We start from the raw sequence: 22460 nt of genomic DNA, 5'->3' as shown, positions 1-22460 counted from the left end.
AGTACTGTATGAATTAGCTGAAGATATGTGACAAATTAACTTTTGGGTCCTGCTGTAATGCTGGGTATTTTTGTTTCTTAATGTGTGGGAAAATATGCAGGCCTGAGTTGTGTTTTCTCATGCAACTGCCTATTTAAGCAACAGTTGAATTCTGTCCTTACGTGACACTGTCATCTGGTTGTTAATATGCAGGAAAGGTGTCCATAGCAGATTATGTTTCATAAGTCAGGTTCTCAGAACTACTTTACTTTTTTGAGTTGGTGCAGGTACTGTCTGTAGTTTGTAGATGTGTGTAGGAGATTCAGTTAAGAAAGTGCAGGTGAATCAAACCCATTTTTTGTAGCCAAATGTATTTATTTTGGACTGAGCAGTCTTGCAGGCTAAATTTCCGTAATTTAACACCAGTGAGTTGCTCTGTTGTTCATCTCCATCATTCTTTTTTATGAAGTAGCAATTTCTGATGTTTAATGCCTCAAAGTGTTGTCCACAAAAATCAGATTTGGTAACTGATGTGCGGCAAGCTAGTAATTACACAAGAGAGACATTGATTATTTATTTCAGAGTTGCACCAGCCTGGATGCTCTGTGGCATTCCACAAGTCAAACATGCCCTACCAGACTTCCTGTGCCATTATTTGTGCACAGAGTTCAATACTAACAATCACCAAAGTAAAGCCCTTCTATTTTGTTTAGTTAGTGATTTCCATGCAAGTTACATAATCACAGGGATGGGTGTTCAGTTAAGCAAGGATCTTCTTGACTTGTACTTCTGGGAGTTTTGCTGATTGCGCTGCTGTTCTTTGTTACTTTCCAGCTTCTGTTAGCAGTTCTCAGTTCAGTCAAGTCAACTAAGGGGAGAGACAGTATGCTGTTGTTTGGTATCCTTGAGTAATATTCTAAGGAGCTTTCATATTGCTGTAATGTTTGGTAAGTTTTAAATGAGCAGTGATTTTAAGTTATCACTTCAGTGGACCTGAAGTGTAAAATTCTTAACCACCAGTTTCTTTGAATCATTTTTAGTGTAGTCTTGATTAAGGCTAAGGAGAAGCAAATATTCACAAAGTTTCATAACAGAAAAGGGGAAAAAAAAGGTGTATGTATTTATAATTTCTTCCATTTGATAATAAAAATGTGTAGTGACTGGTGGCTTAGAGAAGCTAAGAAACTGGTTTCCTTGTTGAAATGAAGACCATATGGGAGGTCTTTCTTCTGTAGTCTCAGTTCATCTTATAAGCATTTTAGGTCAGTTTCTTCTTATATCTCACCCATTGTCTTCCCGTGGTTGCGTGTTTCTCCTGTGTTCACTATTACCAAGAGAAAAGAGGTTTAATTCATACTCTCAGATGCAGTGTATATACTCGTGCTATTTTGGCTGTCTGCCAACTTTTAGCTAAGGTCAATAGGAAGCCTCTCCTGTGATTTTAGAAAGCTGCTTCTGAGCTTGTCAGCTAAGTTTTATTTATTTAAAATCCCTTAAGTTCTGTGAGATGAATCTGCATACAGAATGATAATTTTAACATGAACACAGTGAAAGGTGTGTTACCCTTTCTTTTCAACTGAGAAATTTTAGACCTCTCAGTGAAGCCTTTTTCTCTTTATATAGAATCCAGTCACCGACTTCCAAACTAGTAACTGAGCTAGTGGGCAGCTCAGGGCAGCTCATGGGCAGCTGCAGGCAATGAGGAGTAGGCAGGGCAGCATGCCTCAGGCCAGAGACTGGGTTTCTTGTGCATCATTTTCACCTAGCATTGATTTCTTTTTTGAGAAGGTTGTTGTGGGACTGAATTACAAAAGAGTACAAAAGTAGTTAGATGTACCCATACTTGAACAGAAGTTTTGACAAAACATCTTGAAGTGCATGTACTTCCTAAATATGCAACTGTCTTTATAGATTCCCATGTTTTGCAATACCTTAATATGTGCGCTTCCCAAGGAGGGTGTTACTGATAAATTTGTGGTTTTTCAAGTCACCTTAAAACTGTTGTTTATTTACTACTGACAAAGTAAAGCTGTGACAAGAACAAGTAATGTGGCACAGCAATAATATTAAATTCTGGGTAGGAATTCATAACTATTTTATGCGATCTCATTTATCTGTTGAATTTGGATTTAGTTTTCTGAAGTTACGTCGTTTTCAGTGTGGAGGATCTAGATGCTTTATACCCTACTTGGTAGTCATATCTTGTCATAAACCTGAATTTTAAAAGAGTGGCTTAAAGGAATAGTTTAGATTTATTAAATTGGCCTGCTTCATTTTGAAAAGAGCAGTATTTAAACACTTAACTTGATAAAACATTAGGTGAACTTAACAGTTTACGAGTCATGGGATATAGTCTGGAATTTCCTTAGAGTTGATTTATGATGAGTGTGGAAAAAAGTAGAGTTCCCATTTGATGCTGGAATCTCTAATAAGCAGTGTTTCTTCTTTCTCCCAGTGCGTTAGAACAAAAGTGTAGGTACTGATATATGTCCTGTATTTGTTGAACAACGTCCCTTACATGCTACTTTTGTGAGGCTTGAGAGATGAAGTGTCTGCTGTGAGTCCTTGTTTCTGCTCTCATTGCTAGAGTGCAGGAACTCTTCTGTTTTTCTCCATTAGCAAGTATCCATTTATGTCTGTCTGACTTGGACTTTCTTTGCTTCAAAAAATATTAGTATCTCTAAGTTTTGTAAACTTAATTGTTTTTAAGCCTGCTTGCATTTTGGAAAGGATACATCATAAAGGTTTAAAGAAATAATGCAATTATCAAACAAACAAAGAAAAAAAGACTGTGATTCAAGAAACATAATTTTGAGACAGCTTGATTTTGCTAAATTTTGTGCTAATGATTTTCTAAAATCTTTGAAAATGTCTGAGTCGTGCCATCTAGTGGCAGTTTTACGTATATTTCTGCAGTTTAAATTCTTGGATGGATGTGCACTCTGGAAAAAGTGCACTAAAAATCTGTGGATTGCAGCATTAATCAATGTTGTACTGAGTGAGATGGTTGTTACACTGTTTCTCTTGGTACTAGCTTATGTGTTCATATGTTTCTTTTTCTGAGTAGAAGATCTGGTTGTCCTTTTTGTGGATTTAACTACAGGTCATATTTCCAGGTTTCTGCTGTATGTCCTGTGGACAGAACACCATTATAACAAGGACATACTAGAGCAGGAACTTTGGGACCTGCTGCAGGACAGACCTGGATCTGGTGAAGGAAATGAACGGAGGACTGCATCCACCTTAATCTCTTCAGCCATGTAAATAAATAATGGACAGAGTGTTCTGTGCTAAAGTGTGGAGGTCACATTCAGTCTTGAAGGCCAATGCCTGACAATGCCCTTTTATTGGTGCTAAGTAAAAACGCTTCCTTTGCATTAAATAGCCTGCTTTGCTGCAGCCTGAATGAATGAGCACCTCTGGAAACTGTTGTGGCATCTCAGCTGTGTCATCTGAAACTTGCAGTGCTGGAATGAGCTCTTGAAAATAGACACTTTACTAGGCTTTAATTGCACAAGAATGTGCATTTGGTCTCCTTCTGTACTCTGAAGAATACACAAACATTACCAATCACTTGAGTTTATTTTTCATATTGACGTGTATTATATGCATACATGTACATATTTGTATATTAAATATGGCCTTAGGCCTTTAAGATGCGGTGCATTGTATGTAACACTTCACTCAAATTTTTGTTGAACAGGCCTAATTACAAATAGATTTTACCAGGCTACTGGAAAAGAAGTGAATTATGTTCTGAGTACTTTTTAAATTACTTGTTTTTTGGTAGGAATGTGATCACTCGTAGAACTTGATGGGGGAGGAGCTATTCTAATTACTTCTGTCGCAGTCCTTTTCTTTACACCTTAGGTTGATGTCACTTTTTTTTTGTAATGGGCATGAAATGGAGTACAAAATGGCTGGGCTTCTCTTCTACTCCCTCCAGCTTTTTTTCTGTAGAGTCAACTGCAAACTTCTGTAAGTCTGTGGAAATGGGACTGAGATACTAATTTGAATACTTTCTAATACCTATTTCATAGGCAGTGGGAATAGGAAGACATGAGAAACTTCAGAAAAAAACCTAAAAATGGACTTTGAGGAGTCCCTGAAAGTCACACAGAAAGGCTGTGACTATTCCCTATGCCTTGATGTTTGGGGAAAAACACTTAGGTTGTACTTCATCCTTTTAAATGTTTGGGCAGCCATTTGACCAGTGTGAATGACAGGAATCGAACTTCCGGTCATTATTATTCTTTATTAAGTACTTGATGTTTAAAAGTACCTTGACTCTTGCTTTTCAAGTTTGTTGTCTTAGGAGAAACTGGAATTGTGCTCAAGAAGCTGTGTTTTGCTTGTTTATTCTGTTTTTATTCTGTTATTTCTTCTTTTGTCTCCTGAAGTGTCTCAAGGAGGCAATTAGACTTTAGAGAAGGAGTTTGTTGGAAGACAGGTGACTTCTCTCAGTGTCTGGGGTGAGACACAGGTAACAAAATTTCTGTTCAGGATGTTCCTGTTGCTTTCTATTCAGCTTTTTGAAACACCAGTTCTCCTCAGACCAGGAGGATCATTTAATTGGCTTTTTCTGAGTTCTTTTAAGTTTACCCTGTACTTGGCACTGGTGAGGCCAGTCTTGAAATTCTGTGTTCTGGTTTAGGCCCCTCATTCCAAGACAGAGAGTGAGATGCTGTGGTGTGTCCAGAGAAGGACAATGGAACTGGTTAAGGGTCTTGAGCACAAATCCTGTGAGGAGGGGCTTAGTTAGCTGGGGATGTTTAGCCTGGAGAAAGGAAGAATCCAGAGAGATCTTATGACTCTCCACAGCTAACTGAAAAGGTTTGTACGGAAGTGAGGATCAGTCTCCTCCAGGTATCTTCCTGGGATATGCTAAAAATCTGTTCCATCATGCTTCCAATTTTCGTAAGGAAAGAGCAGAAGGCACAGTTACAAAGAAGTAGGAAATAGTTTCTGTTTGAAGGTCGACTGAATAACGTAGCAGTCTTTGTCTCAGAAGAGAGATAAGCTGAATGATGTAACAAAAGCTTTCAAAATTTTAAGTGTCAAGGAAAGAGCAAGTATGAATTGATTCTTTACTGGTTTTGAATAAATGAAGCTAGGGATTGTTAAACAAAGGTAATTGGAGCTGAGTTCAAATAGAAATTCTTCTTTTGCATGAATTGGGTATCAGGCTCATGAAATTCCTTATTAATAATATAACTCATTAATAAAACAAAGTCTATGTGGGGTTGAGGAAATCAGACTGGTATTTGGAACAGAGATCTACTGAAAATCACAAGATGAATGTATTTAGTCATGGAATTCCCATAGTTGCCAGAGGCTGGAAAGTGTGAGGTGGAGGGCTGTTTGCCCATTTGTTCTTGCCAAACACTTCTAGAGCGCAGTTTTGGAAACTGTATACAGAAATAAATGATCTTTGAGCTGAGCTGTTCGGCTCATTTTCACTTTTGTGCTTTTCTCCCTTTATTTCAATTCGAAATTTGAACCTAGGTTGAAAGAGCTTTGAATCTAGGTGGAAAGAAACAACTTCTAGGTTTCTGGACTAAGCTGTTCACATAACTGCTTTTAATGTGTGAGCTGGCTGTACATGTGTGCTGTCTGTCATGCACTCCAGATCTCTTGAATGTACTCTGGACAACCCGCAAATTCGGTATATGCACAGAACGCCTTTTATCTCCTGTGTAGGTATACTATTCAGCTAGTGCATCCCAAACACATCTCAAGTGCATAAGCCTGTATTGCTTTCTGTGATCTGCATGGTGGAAGTTTAGAATCTAAAAAGGAAAAGATCTTTGGTTTAATTTATCTGTAGTCTGATGTTGTAGGCACATAGGATATCTCTCTGTGTAATGATTTGCAATGAAAGCTTACCAACAGTCAGTAGACTGTGAAAATTCTGATATTTACTGCCTGTTGCAGAAGTAATTGCTATCTGGTAATGGTAAATTTCAGCTGTAATACAAACATGTGTATATACATATATTAGATTGAAACTTTTTTTTTTCTTCTGCAGGAAAACTTTGAAGATGCCTATGAAAACATCCCCGTGTAAGTAGAATTTTTTAAAATGTTTGTTTTTTAAAACTGCTTATGCAGGAGTGGAATACTGTGTGCACACCATTCCAGGGAAACATAATTTTATATGCACTGACTACATTAATGTTTTTCAGAACAGTTGAAGTCTTCAAGAGTTCAGAAACAGAAGTGTAATCAGATTGATATAGGTCATGAAATATTTGTCAACAAATATGACAATCGTAAAGAATTAAAAATAGTAACTTAGTTACATACCAGCAGCTCTAGACATTTTTGTGTGGTGAAAAAATAGGCGCTTAACATTATTAGGAAAACTTTAGATCACGCATTATGCAAGACCATCTAAGCAAGATTTTCAAAGGGAAATTGCTGTGTCTTGTAATATGCTGCTCCACAGATGTTTTCCCCTAATGAAGTGAAATACAGTAACATCTCTGGTGTAAGGTCTCATGCTGAAGCAACACCTTCCTTAAACTGTGATGAAAACGCATGATGCTGTTTGTAAGTGGTTTTAGTTCTTCTCTAGGATTTTATTGCATTTTTGTGCCATGAAGCACATGAGAAGGGGACTTCTGCTGAAGTCCTCAGATTGCTAAAACACTTCTAGACCCAGGAGTAGGTTTGGCCTGAACTTCATGGCCAGAACATCCATGGTCTTGGCAAACTGTATTTTACAGTTTTGCCAGACCCTCTGTTTGTATCTTACCTAGAGTAGGAAGGTCCGATCTGTGTAAAACTGAGAAAAATTAAACATTGTTTGCTGACACTCATAAGGAGACAAGAACCTGGTATGTTCAAGTTGAGAATTCTTTGTATTACTGATTGCTTAATCTTCCTTTGACTGCCTAGCGGTTTGTGTATGACTGGGTAACTTACCTCTTTGGCTACTGTTTTCCCCTGTGACAGGGACAAGAGTAACTTTGAAATACTGTATGAGAATATTTATCCAATATTCATTCCTTTTATGAGAAAGTGGTTTTATTGTTTTCTGTTAATGTCTGAGCTGGGCATGGTTGTTTATTTTTGGCATGCAGAGGTTTGGTTTGTTCTTCCTGAGTGTCTCTTTTGTGTTCATAGCTGTCTTATGGATGCACTTTTTATGATAGAAGTTATGATGTCAGTTTATTCTGGCTGCTATTGCTTCCATCTACAATAAGCATTATATAGAAAAGTAAATGGAAGATTATAGAGTATTGATGGGACAAAAAATTGTGTTGTTACTTAACATCACATTTAGCATAGTGAATGTGTGTATTTTTTTGTATCTGGGCAAGATTCTTTAGAGGACTGGACTCTCTCAAATTCTTTCAGAGATATGGCTATTTAAAAAAATGTGCCTAAGGAACGGAAAAAAAGTCTTTGAATGTTTTGTGCAAATCTTCAGTGTAATCTTTCTTAAAATGATTTGATTGTAGTTTTCAAATGATGCTAGTAGTTTGCCTAAGGGAGAGCCTTTAGTAAGTCTAATGCCATACTGGTTGTTCCTGACCTTTTTCTTTTAACAGGGAATTAACTCTAGGTTTTTCATTACTATATTGAAACAGTGAATGGCCAGAGATTCAGGCTTCTGGGAAGCTATCTCTATTTTTTGATTTTGCTGTTGGTAACATTCACTTTCCTCGTTTTCCTGTGTCAGTGTTTCATTCTCCCTTATTTTGGATAGGAAGGTGGCATTGTTAGAGCTCTGTGATGATATGCCTGACATTAATTTGAGTCCTTTTTGCAGTTAGTTATATCCAATTGAATTTAACTAAAATGGACCTTTTTTACAGGGAGTTGTGTCAATCAATACTCATATTTACTTTTGAGATCAGTTTTTGGTTCAGGTTCTGTCAGATCATCATGTTGGTTTAGAGAGTTGGGAAAGAATGTGTAACAACCAGATCTTCATAGTATTTCATATACCACTCTGCAATTCTTGGTATAAAATATGTACAGAATAACATGGCTCTGTCTTTTGCAGCAGTAGATGCTAGTGAATGGTTTTTCTATTCTTGACTTTAACTGGCTCATTCTTTAAGTATAATTTCATACCTGTAGATACCAGATTGTGCCGGTTAGATGTTGAAAGGGCAATGAGTTACCTTAATATGGCAAAATCCTTCTCTAAATCTCATGTGCTGGCTGTCATAGGCCCAGGAGGAAATCAGTCTTTGCTGCAGTGGTGTTAAGTGTACTCGGTTCTCTGTCTAGACTCTTTTGTCATCTTCCACCCATGGTAGCTACTGTAGATATAAACAGCAACTCCAAAATATATAATGATCACAAAATACTTGCTTTGTAGAAAAATGAAGAAACCTTTAAATAGAGTTGTTTACTGTAAATTTTGTTCACTGGTGCTAAACTGAAGAAGGACTATTACACTATGTCACTCTGCTATTTTATTTAAAGCAAGCACTAGTGTTTAATGTCTTCTCTGCCAACAAAAGTAACTGAGTTTTCAAAGTACTGGTTTGATAGTAACACTTGACAGAACATCTTCAACCTTCCAAAGATATTAGATGGGATATATGTCAAAGTAAATTCACCATTGCCTGTTTGTGTTAACTCAGAACTAGTTTGATTGGTGTATTCTGTTGTAAAAGGAACTGAGTAACTGGAGACAAACTGTCATTTCTGTTGTGGAAATGGAAGCCTCTGCCAAGTAGTTTTGTGGTGGTATGCTGCTTTTTACCATTTTCCACTGAAGTGTTTGCTTCCGAGGTTTGGGATGGGTGGATGTGTTTGACGAAGTTACCTAATAGCTGCCAAGCATCTACAGGTTCAAAAACATATATAAATGGAACAGATTTCTGTGTGGTTTATTTTTTTTATTTAATGCTTGCTAAAAATGCCTCATCAATACCCAAATCTTACTGTGAAAAAATGGCAACTTTAGTTTTAGTCTTATTGAACAAGATAATTCTTTATTTCTTAGAATTTTTTCAATGTATTTCTGCTACCTTAATTTTTACTCAAATTATTCTGAATATCTCTTTGTAGAATGCAGATACTCATGTTTTCTGTTGCCAGAGTGTATTTTTCTGAATTATTTTGTCTTTGGCTTTACAACTAGACTGAAAATGGTTTGAGGTCTCAACAGTTTTTAACTATCACTGTATTACACTTAGCGTGTACTAACCTTGCCACGGCTATTTTGATTTCTGTATGTATTTTATGCTCTGAAGTTCTTAATTTGTTTAGAACATGTATGAAATACTAATTCTGTTGGTATTTCTGTCCATCTCATTTTACTTACTGTTCCTTAAAGTGTCATCTGTATGTGAAAGGACTAAGTAGCCATCAAGTTGTTGTGTTTGTCCATGCAATCTTCCTTAGATAGTGCCTTTATTTACTACCCCCATATCGGAGGCTTATGGAAATGAATAGCAGCATTTAGAGCAACTGTATTATGATAGCTGTGTGGGTATGTTTATAGAAGATGTTTTGTAGCTGTCTTTGTAAAGAAGCAGAGTAGTCTGCCTGACTGCTGCAAGCAGCTCATATGCAGAGGAAGTCTTCATGTTGTGCTATTTATATAGAAATTTCAGACACCAAACCCTGAGTTATGTCATCAGTGGAAAGATAGTGAGATCTCATTTAAACACATTTAAAACATGAAGCATTGAAAGAGTAGAGTGGGAGCATCTATTCTATAAGCAAAGCAGACAGATGATTTTTGATCAAGAATGGAACTCTTGGTATTTTTTGTCTTTATCACTTTCAGCAAAAAGAGGCATTGATTCTCTTTCACGTTGTCTTTGCCTATCCAAAGCTGTTAATCCTTGATCCTAGCAAAGCAGCTCTGTCTGGTATTACTGGGGTGATGGATTAAGGACCAGAAGTGTTTAAGGAAGTTAGAGCAGGTTATCCTTGTAATCTTAGATGTGTAGTTAAGATTTCAGTTACACCTGCAAGTATTTTGTCAGTGAACAAAACTAAACAGTTAAAGAAATGGCTCTAAATTCAGATTTTAATTCAGAGAGCCAATAACTTTTACAAAGAGTTACTGTCTTCATAAGTTTAAACTCACATTCTGACATTGTCTTGAGATGGTGAGAAACATCTGTGACAATTTAAGGGATCAAAATTTTATTTTCTTATGCTTGACCCTCAAGGTTAATGGGGAAAAAAAAATCCAGTAAAGGCAGTTTTTGTGTCTAGAAGATAATATTTTCATAGCTGCATAAATATAAGAATATGACACAATAAGTTACTTTATATTGTAAGTTTCAGTATTTGAAAGAGCAGTAATGGTACAGCAGCCTTACCTCTCTGATCTTTCCTCACCCCAAACCGTTCCAGGATTATAAATTCCTAAACTTGGAGAGCTTTTCATTGGGCAGTAATTTTGTCATTCCTAACACATGTTTATTGCCACTACATCTTTTGCCTGTGCTGTAGGATTTCTCTGGGTTTGTATTTCAGTTGAAGACTTCAGGCCACACCGTGCTATTTTTTGTATTGGTATCTTCTGTTCACTTTGAAGTGTGTATTTCCACTTGCGTTCATATCTCCTTAGAGAGGAGGTAGACAAAGATCCTAAGCCAAACAAACTGTTTCAGAGACATTGTACATGGAAATGCCCAAAATTCTGCATGTTTTTCACACCCTGTTAATCTTTTTGCAAGCCTTTGCTGAAAGTCCACTGCACAGAAAGATACCACAGCATATTTTTCTGTTATCCCATGTTCACCAAAAGAAATCTGTCTTAATTGAGCCTAAGTATTTTTTTGCTGCTCTGTGGCTTGTTCTTTCATTGCAAATTAATTAACACCATGGCTTTAAACTCACATCATATTTTTGGGGTGGGGCTTTCTGGAGACTTCTGGAATTTATTTAAGTATCGTGTTGGAGTCTTGATATTCTGCTGGAATGCATGATCAAAAAGTATTGTCTTTCTTTAAATGTCTTTCAAGAAAGTAATATTTTTTCTGTGCTTTAGTAAGACTGCATAACACTATTGGTAGCCTTGCAGCTTAAGAATTGCCTTGCCTGATTAACTTCTGAAAAACCTGGGAACTGATGTAGACTTTTGGATTAGTGGTACAACCGTTAAGATGTAAGTGCTTTAGATAAGAAAATGGAAAGATGAGTTTTAACTCATTGATGAAGAAAAAGAATGAATTGGTCAGATGTTGAGAAGTAGGATTGTTTTTAAGGAAAACTGATTGAAACTCGGATTTGCCTGTTTGTTTATTTTAAGCTATCTAACAAAAAAAAAAAAAAAAGAATCCTGTTTTTTTATAATGTTGTTTTGGTTGTTTGATTTGGTTATGTCATGTCCACTCCTTCCCCTTCCCTAATGATTAAATGCTGTCGCATAGTGTTTTGGGAATCAATCTGAGTGGAAGGTGTATTCAGTTTAGTAGAAAAAATTATTTTCTTTTAAGTCAGTCCAGGAAGAAGCTTTCAAGCATGGGTTGATATTTGCAGACAGAAAGCTTACTTTTGTCAGGTTTGTGGAAGTGTTCTCCTGACTCACTCAGCTTTTTCTAAAAAATAGTTTCTGAGCCATCAAATGTGGACTGTCTGAAACTTACACCGTGTTAAAAACAGAACATAGTATGTTTTGTGGGGAAATTGAGTTGACTTCTATGTGACTGGGAAACCTTGACTGAAACTTGTCTACTCTTCGTGTATAGACAAGGTCACAGAAATCCTGGCACTTTTAACTTTCCCTGCCCCTAATATTGTTAGTATATTAACTGACAGTAGGCATAAACACTGCTTCAAATGACATGGTAGAGAATTTAAATATATACCTCTGAACTCCTTGGTCTTTAACACTACTGGGTCAAGTTTTATGGAAAAGATAGAATGTCCTGATTTTAAAGGTGCTGTTGTCCATAAATTAAAGGTATCAATCTCATCTCTTTGAAAGGTTTACAAGATTTATGAAACCTTTACCTGGTCATAGCCCTTCGCACAGGTGTTGTAGGAAATACTATGCAATTCTTTCCCAGTATGTTACAAGTAAGAATGTTTTAAGAAAAGTAAGTTGTTTAAATAAATTGGTTTGAAGTATTACTGCTGATACTACTTAGCACACACCTAAAACAAGTAAACGCAGACCTGTGATTTCCTGCATTTTGCATTAAAGGACTTGTTTGAGAGAATTTTGGGAGTAAATCTCAGTTTGTAACTGTAAACATAGCTAAAAATAGGTACTATTAGTCCAGTTGGAACAGCTTTAAAGAATACCTTTTGAAGGTAATAGTGGAGGACATATTTTAATTTTCCACTCATGTTGTTCTCATTTACTGAGCTTTCACCATATCTCATCTAGAGAGATTAGACCAAGGGAATGAAACTATCTTTGTTGTAGCTGTTTCGCTTTTGACTCCTGCTTTCTTCTATTGCAGCTGATATTCATGAAGAGAACTGTTTATTAACAGCACTCTGTGTTAGTAATTTGTTTTGGTCCTGGAACTCTAGCTAAAAATTTAGATTTCTGGGGGGAAAAATGTGAAAGGGTTAATTAAAAAAAAGTGATGTTTGAGTACTGTCAAATAAAGAAAATCAAACATGAGCTAGTTATTTTTCTTCAGTGTTGCTTGCTATCAACTCTCATGCATTTAATCTAGTTTTCCTGCACTTGCTTTAACATACTTTACTGCAGTGTCATTAGCATACTTTTCCTTTTCTATCTGACTTTAACTGTGGCTTCTTTTTTTATATATTCAGGAAACACTAAGGTGACTCCTTTGTTGTCTTTAAATATAAATTACTTTGCATTCCTCATGTCTCCATTTTCCCCTTGCAGTTAGGAGTGATGGATTAGAATTAGGCTGCAGCACAGATTGGGAGAATCTCCCAGCATCCTCTTCCTGCAGAGGCATCAGTTTCCAGCATTGACTGTAGCTGCTGCCACTCTCACTGACATTTCTTTTGAATTCGGCTGTGGAGAGTGCCTCTGTTGTCAGCTGCTGGCATGGAAACTTTTAGTCTTTTTGCTTGATAACTCATTAATGAAACCTCATGGATATCGAGAAATAAAACAGAATCACCTTTCTCTTTATGCTTTTCTTTGTCTTTTTGCCTTTTTTTTTTTTGTGTGTGTGTGTGTGCACGGTGGAAAAAGAGTGAAAGAAACAGCGCTTATTTTTACGCAAGGACTGTATTTACATACCTGAAGTTAACTGAATTAATACTGTAAGTATATTATCTTTGCCTACTGGTCCTTGAAATCATGAATGTGGTAGTAAGATTCATGGGATTTTGTCTGGGAAAATTGCTTTGGAATGTATGTCAAACTACAACATTGTTTTTTTCTGTAGATTTCCTTGAAAATAAAGGAAAATTTATATATTCACAGTGGGATTATGAAATAATGTTTCTCTTTGTGCACTTTGCAGTGGTGAACAATGCTTTTAGAGAGCAGAAGCTTCTCTGCTGATGTCAGTGCTTAATCAGCTCAGATACTGTAGCATGTAGAACACTGCAAGGTGTGTATTTTGGGATGCCATTCTTTAAAATATGGTAATTTAAGGACAGTATCAGACTTACAGCTACTTTTTCCATTTATAGACTATGTCTCCTGCTCCTGGTAGCTGTGCTGATTTAACCATTTGAGGTTATATAATTTTTTACTTAAACATAAATAATTTATTTCATGGGATGCAGTGCAGTGCTTTCAAAGTATTAAATGTTAAGTATAATGCAGTGTGCTTTTAGAGACTTTAATTATTTCAGAATACCTCCAGCATAGGCTGTAAGTTTGCTATGTAATAAATTCAAGTAAATTGGTTTGAAGTTTCGGAAGAGTGTCTTGCTGGGATCATGGTGTCCTAATTGTCTCTTTGGATCTGGGCCAATATTTGTGTGACGCAGTGTTAGTCCCATAAACATCTGGCCTGATCTGGTGTCCTACTTGCAGCATGATTTATTTTTTTCTTTTTTTTCATAGCAAGATAAGTTAAATTTTTATTCATTTCATGTAAAACTGCCACTGAACTGTCATTATTATTCATATATGCTAGTTTTTCAAGGAGGTTTTTTCTCAACCTATTTTCTTGTCAGCATGCCTTATTTAGACCTACTTTCAAGCAGAAATGTTGAACAGATCAAAATTATGTATTTTTTTGTGGTGATCATCTATTTGTCTCTATCTACATGCTGTATATAAAGTTTTGGCAGTATTGCTCTCTGCCATGTTCAGGTGATCATTTTTGTACACTGTAATGCATGCATTGACCTCAGCTAATTATTTGATATAAACTATTAGTCTGATAAGGAGTATTCAAATGTAATAAATACTGAGTTTACCTGCAAAGATCTCATGTTAAAACTTACATCTAAAAATGCTGTCTAACCACTGAGTTCCATTAAATACATCTGATAACCTTTTATACTGCTGTGTATTCCCTTTAGTGTTGAACAGAATAGTATCAATCAGATTTTTCTCTACCTGCAAACCAATATTGGTACTTATTTAATTTTTCTTCCTTCTCAATCAGACTGCGGTCAATTCTAAATGCCTGTGATTTGATTGTTTTGCTGGCAGTTTTTAAGCTTATGTATATGTTGTGTCAAATTCATGCTGGAGAGGCTTGATATAGGATTAAATAGGATTATTTTGTAATCATTTTAGTGATCAGATGAACTGTGTATGCCTATTCAGGTGGGTAAATAGTAACCTAAGGAGTTAGCATGTCTAGTTTTCACAATATGGCTGAGTCCTTGTGGGAAATTTGGGTCTCCCTTTTGTCCATGTGCAGTGCAATCTGCTGTTGAACTTAAAAATTTGGTGTCAGATAAAGCTGCTGATGTTTGTTGGACGATAAAATGTCTGACTTGAAAGAAATTGATTTTTGGCTTACTGAATATGAATAATAATCAGTCAAAAATGGAAGCATTTGGCTATGCTCATGTTTCTTTTCAAAAACACAAATGAGATAGTAAAGAAACGTAGCTTGTGTTATTTTCAGAGTAGCAGACTCGGTTGGCAATGGTGGGTTGATAGTAAGCCAGCAAGATGAGCTTCATCTTGGCGCTATATCCTGTGGCACCTGAAATCAAGCAGATGGTCACCTTTGCCTAGATTTTCTTTGTTTGTGCTTATTCGGTTGCTTTGTTGCATCTGTAGAGGTTTCACCAGTATTTTCTTCTGGTGTTTAGATGCTGCATTGATAATAGATACGTAGATAAGCAAAATCCATGTTTTGAATGAGACAGACCACTAGGCAAGTTCCTTATCTCATCGTCCCTCCCTGCCCTCTCAGTCATTAAAATATTTGGAAGCTAAACCTCTTGATCACTTTCTTGTAGTCAATTGTTAGATTCCCATGAGGGAATTTAGTGGGCTGGCTAAACTTAGAGGGAATTTAGCACTGTGAGTGCTGAGCTGCTTTCTGACTAGAAGGCATGCCCTCTTAAGTTGGAGATCGCAACAAAACTTATATGCAGAATGTAAAGCAAATAAACATTATTGTCTCTTGACACATGGTGATGTGACATTTAAATTTCAAGATCAGATGAGACTTCTAAGAAGGAATTATTGTTTGTATAGAGAGTTTTGGTTTGTTTGATGGCCTTTACATTTTACATTTTATTTGTAAGACAGCATTACAAATACTTCTGCTGCTGTGAGCAGTAATAACTCCAAAAATAGAACGAGCTAAGAATGGAACTTCTAGCACAAAAAAAAAAAACCAACAAAAAAACAACAACAACAAAAAAAAAAACTAGCAGTTTCCCCTGTCCCCCCATACACCCTGTAAGACAGGGGTGTATCTGCCGTCCTTGCCCTTGCCTTGTTTTTACATAACACGTAACATTATACCTATTAACGTATAGCAGTGGATCAATTAAAATTCTCTGTCAGTGAAGTTCTGGTAGTCTATGAAAAGCTGTCAGCTTGACCTTGTTTTGACAATGCTAAGGTAATTATAAAAACTGTAAAGCCATTCTCAGCTCATTTTGGTGCATATTATTTTAATAATAGTTCGTTTTTAATAGGAACAGGTACCTCCTTTTTTCTCCCTTAGTTACCTCCTTCCTTCTCACTGTTTTTCTGAGAGTTCCAACTTCTTTTCCACAGCTCTTCCTTTTGAAAAATAGTTTTCAATGGTTTCTCTTTATGTATACAAATGTGTAATATCAGCTAGCTACTGTTTCTTTTTGCTCTGCATCATATTTTCTGCCACAGCTGTAAGGTGAGGGAGAAGAAATAATTTAGAAAATCCTAATCCAGTAAGCAAAACCCCAGAACAATGAAACAACCCCCCCAGTGCTATTAAAGGAAAGGAAAATGCCCTAGCGGTGAATTGGCTTGATCATTCAAAGGATTGCATAGGCAGATCCATTAGTATTGCCGCAATGATCCAGAAATTCACTGATACAGATTTACAACTGGCTGGCTAAATGTGGCTATCTCATAGTCAGGTAGTGCTGAGAAGGAAGGTGCAACAACAGTGATGTGAATTGCTTTCTAGCACGGTATTTGCTTCATGTGCTATTACCAGCTCTTTGGGTGCATAGATGTGTCCAGAAATTCAAATGGAAGCTAGTACCAAGGAAGGGTTTTGGTAAGAACAATGCTGTTTGTCTCTCTCTGCTGTAGAATAAGACTTCAAATACAGTGAAAGAAAGTACTAAGGGGAGAGTAAGTGAAAATAAGTGTGTTACCCTGATGGTTTTGCATGACTACCAAGCTGTGTAACCTAAAGTAATTTAAATTAAGTAGCCGTTTAGGAGGTGTTCGTCAGTTGTGCATTTTCTGGTGGGTTTTTTAAATGATTATTTTTGTTCGTTGCTTTCTTTTAAAAAATTGCCTGATGTAGAATGTATTTTATTATAGTGAGCTTTTAAAGTAATCTCTGCCTGTTTGCAAATTTGGCTAGCACAGTACTGCATAGTTTTGCTGCCAGTTGGGTTTTTTTAAAGGAATGTTCAGCATACAGAATATTGCAGACATTGGTGAAGGTCTGAAACAGTAAGACAGTGGAGGCTTCAAAGGAATAAAGTCTGCCTTGCATTGGCAAGAAATTTTTCAGTGCTTATCATAAATACTTATTTACATAAAATCCATGCTTCTCATAAAAGGGGTGTGTGCATCATGAATGCAGAATTTGGTGTGGAGGTATGACTAGTGGATTTAATACATGAGTAAAAAAAGTTATTATTTACTATATCGAGCAGTTGGCTGAAGTTTTCAGACTTTCTGAATTAATAGTAATAGGCTTGGATAGGAATTGCTTTATATATATTGCAGATAATTTCAAATGCTTAGCAGTATGCCTTAAGGCATTCTTCTTATGTCATTTAGCCATTTTTCTGTTGTGTGATTATAAGTGGTGTTGAAGGCCTAGTTTTAGATTAAATTATAAGAGTTGGTAAAACAGTTTTTCTGTTTTCATTAAAAAATAGTGATCACGTGATCTTATATTTCTCCAGGATAACTTTAAACTAGCACAAATGGTTTAAGAATCTTTTTTGTTCATATACTGCATGTGATTGGCCTTTTAAAAATACTGTGATCCCTTTAATGTTAAGGGTATAATATGCTTCAATATCTTAGCACCAAGAAATGTTCAACTGTGAGACCGGTTACTCAATTAGATCCTGCATTTCTGAATCATTCTCTGGGTGAGAGGTATCCCTAGCATGTCTGTAGGTGAAGGAATAAAATTCAGCCTCATGAGGCTTTTCTGATGGCCCTTCAGAGGCTGAGTCCTGTACCTGTCCAACATGATACCGTAAGACATGTCAGCTCTAGTGTAGTTTTGGATTGAGGTGTATGTGCAGTTCCTTGCATGTCAGTATTCCCTCAGAACAGTGAATGTTATTCTGTGATAATTCCTTCGTTTCAGACTTGATACAGGAATAGTTCCTGAAGGTCATGCATTTCTGCTAGTTTTTGTTTAAAACCAAATCATACAGAAGTCTCTCACTTGGGAGATTTATAAGTAATCCCTTGGATAAGAAAATCCAGCACAACTAAACAGCTATTTCCATTTGGTTTTTTGAGCATTTCCTTTATGTCAGTGGATTATATTGCCTTCAGCCGTGCTTCACTAATTCCTTCACTCTAGAACATAAAATGTAGACCTAACACAGTATCTCAGTAGGATTTTGCAACAAGTTGTTTTGCTTCATTTCATGATGCTCTTGGTGGGGGTTTGCCATGAGCACTAGTGCAATACACCGCTCTGCGGTGGATAGGTAGTACCTCAAGTACCTCACGTTCTATTTGATGACTTGTGTTGCAACTTTGTTTGTGCAAACAACTAAAAAAAGTGATAGTGGATAATCCTGTCCCTTAAGAAGTGATCTAAACTAAATTTTGGCAGAGCACTAGACAGAAAACTGGAGTATTACTGTTAGCTCATATAGGAATGATGGATGAGCATAAGATGGAAAAGCCATTTTTCTTTTCAAATGACAAACTTAATGGTAAGGAATCTAGTGCTTCAAAACATGAAGAAATATTTCCAGACAGCAGAAGTAATATCTGACTTTTCTGTGAGGTTGTTCAGATAAAATGAATACCAATGGACATATGCTAGTCTTAATGTGAAAGTAGTTCCTGCTGAATATTTCAGATCTTTTTAGTTACTAACTGTGCATATAAATACATCAAATGCAGCCTAAAAATGGATATTTCAAGGACAATAACATCAAAAAATGTTCATGAGAAGATAAGCAATCCTGCAAGCTTTTCAGACATAGAGGACTGCCCTCTATTTGGAGGAACATTAAATACTAAGAACTATACTTCCTTGGTGTTTCCTTTATAAACATGGTAGAGATGTTTCCTGTTACCCACAGACAGAGACGCAGATTGTCTTTTCTGCTTAAAGTTTATTGAAAGAATATGACACCTTACAGAGGCAAGGTCTTGTTGAATCATAAGAGGAATTGACATGTTGGTGGAAGATAAAATAGGAAGAAAATAAGAGATATGAGATTTGTACTAGTATTTTACAGAGCTAGGCAGAAAAAAAGCCTAGCTCTGTAAAACAATCTCTGCCATAGTAAAGAATGACTCTTTCCACTTTACTGAGACCAAAGTAACAGTGGACTATGACAGGACTTGTTCCAGTGTTTGGATGTTTGAAGACTGACAGAAATCAACAACAAAGAACCTGTTCCTTAACAACTTCCTTTTTCTTTCTTTTATTTATGCTTAAATAAAAAAAAAAAATTTAAATATTGCAGAATTATGAATGTTAGTATTCTTGTTCTAGTGATATACTTCTAATCTGAAGCATAGTTTAAAATTAAAACACAGGAAAAAGCAGAATGCCTGGAAAAAACTTCTGCTACAGTAATACAAGGTGTCTGGGTCAACTGAATCTAAAGAAAGAGTAGTAATATGGTGGTGACAGTTTTTCAAGTGTTTCGGATATTTGCTATGTAGTAAAACCAGGCAAGAGGCCTTCAAGTGCATTTTGGCAGTGTAAAGCTATGCAAGGCATGAACATGAAGTGATGATTTAATAATATCTCTGTAATCTGTAAAATATGACCTTTGATACTGTAGTTTTAGTACAGCTTTTGATCTTGGCTGGGGGAAAATCTTCCAAGGAAACAGTGGGTTCCAGCCCGCACAGGGCTGGATTTGAGTTTATTTTGTACATGGAAGTACACAGCACAGGGCCACATGTGTGGAAGAAGCATAGTGTGGTCTGCACATAATCCCTGTGATACATGGAGGGAGGGAAAGTGGGATCCTATCAAGTAAAAAGATTTAAAATTACCACTGTTCTTGGACATTCCAAGGGTTTGTGAAGTTGAAGTAGAGCAGTGTACAGAAATACCCAGAGCCTTCTAGCCAAGGAAATGGAACTGTGGATTAGATTCTACTGAGGGTCAACTGTTACTTGCCATTAGGAGGTTGTGTTGTGGCTTTTTAAGACTGACAACAAGATAGTTACTCTTTTTGATATGGTAGAACATAAACAGTTCAATGTTGAGGTTTTTTGCACCAATTCATTGCTGCAAAGGGAAAAATCTACTTCAGGAGGTATATAAACATTCTGTATAGTGACAGTATCTGTATTCTCTACAACTGACTGAAAGGAGTCTTCCAGGCTGGTTACAGTAGTCAAGATTTTAAAGATTTTGAATATCCTTTGAAACCAGCCTGGGTTTTTTTTTTTTCACTAGGAGCCAGCATATTGTTGCATATGGTTCAGGTCTTGTTTAAGGTCAGACAAACAACTAATAACTCAGACATCTGCCCAAAAGCTGGATAATTCAGAATGGCAGAGCGTTTGAGGTTGTATGGACCAGTGCCTAGGGAAGTGAACACCTTCAGGGTGCTTGCACCTTACTCCTGAACAAGTGCAGAAAAACTAGTAAAATACTGAAAAAAGTTGTTCTGTTATGATGTTCGACACTGCGTAGTACCTGCAGAAGGAAAAGGCGGCCTCTAAATATGACAGTGAGATGACAATATGCCCTGCAGCTGCTCCAGCCACCTGAAAGACACTGTGACTGCTCCACTCCCACTGACTGTGGCACTGCCACTGAAACCACTAAAGCAAAGAACCAGCATGAGCTGGTGTCAGTGGCCCTTGCACAGAAGCAGAAGGAATGTACATGAAAATCACTCAGTCAAAACAGCAAAAACAGTCAAAGACGAGGAGAATGAAGATGATGCAGCAAAACTATCACAAGGGCGATTTTTCAGAGCCATTATCATTATTAATCACAGGACTGAGTGAGCTCTGGGAGACAAGAAAAGATTTCAGCAGTCATCCATAAGGGTATTACTGTCTGGCGAATCTGCTGATGGGACAATGGAACCAACAGTGTAAAATGAGAGGGTAAAGGAAGCCAGGCTGGGATCCCTTGCTGAGGACCCAGACATTAACAAAGCAATGGGGAAGACAAAACAAGTCTTAGTCTCTGGATGCAATTCTTATCAAGTGTGAGGTGGAAAGGTATCCCTGTAAAGATTATATTCCATGTAATTTAGACAGATGGAATGCAATAGGGAAAGTGACTCAATTCCTAAGGGAATTAACTGTTAAGGAAATGAGGTATTTTGACATGAACAATGCCAAGGTCCCCACCAATCCACACCACATCTTCTGTTAATTACCCATGTGGCAGAAATTTCTGGAGTGCAGCAAGGGCACGTGAAACCCCTTGACAACAGTGATTTGGAAAGATGATGCACTTCCAACAGCAGTTGATGCGGTTTGCAGCTCAGGTAATATGAAAACAATATGAAAATAATTAAAAAAAATAGGAAGTAATATTCCTTCCTTCATCATAGCATCTGTGGAGAAGCTAACCAATAAACTCACTCAGGAGCTCCAGCAATTCAAAGGGAATATGTCATGCTCCCCATCTGTGTGGGCCTGTATTTGAGTAACTGACAGCAGGTATCCTCTTCCTCAAGAGAGAGGATATAGAAGATATACACCATGGGGTATCCTATGGTTTTACCTGTGGGACCTTGGAGATGATAGAAGGAAGTGGGATGGATGGGAATACCTCGATTCTACATGCACTGGTGCTGGAATTGCAGGGAAAAACAACCATAACTGGAAGTTTTCCCAGGAAAGTTGCTGCTCCAGTCTCCCGTGAACAGTTTTTCAGGGAGATTGAAAGATACAGTCAAACCACTGACTTTATGGGTGGGAATTACTAATCCATTTTTGCAAGGGGTTAGTGAGGAACATTGTGACCACTATTGGAGATGCCCTACCTTCACCTGAGGGTGGAGAGAAATAACCAGGTTTATTGGACTGTGTGGGTTTGATGGCCTGACACAGCTGCCCCACAGGAGAACAAGGCTTTAGTAGGTGCTGGTGCACAGTGTACCTTGATGTCATCAAGCTACAAAGGGATGGAATCCATTTGGATTTTTGGGGTGACAGAGGGATCCAAACAGCAGACTGTATTGGCGGCTGAGACCAGCCTGACTGGCCTGAGTGGCAGAAGTACCCTATCTTGATGGGAACAGAGGCTCCATTCATCCTTGCATAGACTATCTCAGGAGAGGATATCTCAAGGATTCAAAAGGCTGTTGGTGGGCTTTCAGTATAACTGCCCTGTAGATGGAGGAAATTTCAGATGTCCTGTAGTTCTGGGCTGAAGAACAGTAGGTGCCAATTGCCACCACAACAGTACAACAGAAGCAGTGTCTCACAATCTAGACTCTGTAAATCCCCATTTATAAACTAATTTGTCACCTCGAGAGCCAAGGAGTGATCAGCAAGACCTGCTTACCCTTTAACAGCCCCATATGGCCAGTATGAAAGTCCAGTGGAGAGTGGAGGCCGACAGTAAACTATTGTGGCCTGAATGAAGTTGTATCACCTCTGAGTCCTGGTGTACTGGAGATATTGAAAATTCCACATGAACTGGACTCAAAGGCAGCCATGTTGTGCCACAATTGATACTGCTATTATGTTTTTATTAATACCTTTGGCAGAGGAGTGCAGGCTACAGTTTGCTTTTGTTTGGAGCTGTGTCTATAGTACCTGGGATTGA

At 37.2% G+C, this 22460-nt stretch overlaps 1 protein-coding gene across 1 annotated transcript in view; it reads left to right on the top strand.

Moving 5' to 3' along the window:
* TTC39B (tetratricopeptide repeat domain 39B) overlaps positions 1–22460 on the top strand; it is a 68000-nt gene that overhangs the window by 18934 nt on the left and 26606 nt on the right. Inside the window, exon 2 of the mRNA XM_083883748.1 lies at positions 6008–6042. Coding sequence (XP_083739874.1) covers positions 6008–6042 — 35 coding nt within the window. The remainder of the gene's footprint in view (positions 1–6007; positions 6043–22460) is intronic.

Source organism: Zosterops lateralis (assembly GCF_965231275.1).
Source record: "Zosterops lateralis genome assembly, chromosome: Z".
Classification (NCBI taxonomy): Eukaryota; Metazoa; Chordata; class Aves; order Passeriformes; family Zosteropidae; genus Zosterops; species Zosterops lateralis.
This window is presented reverse-complemented; position numbering and strand designations above follow the sequence as displayed.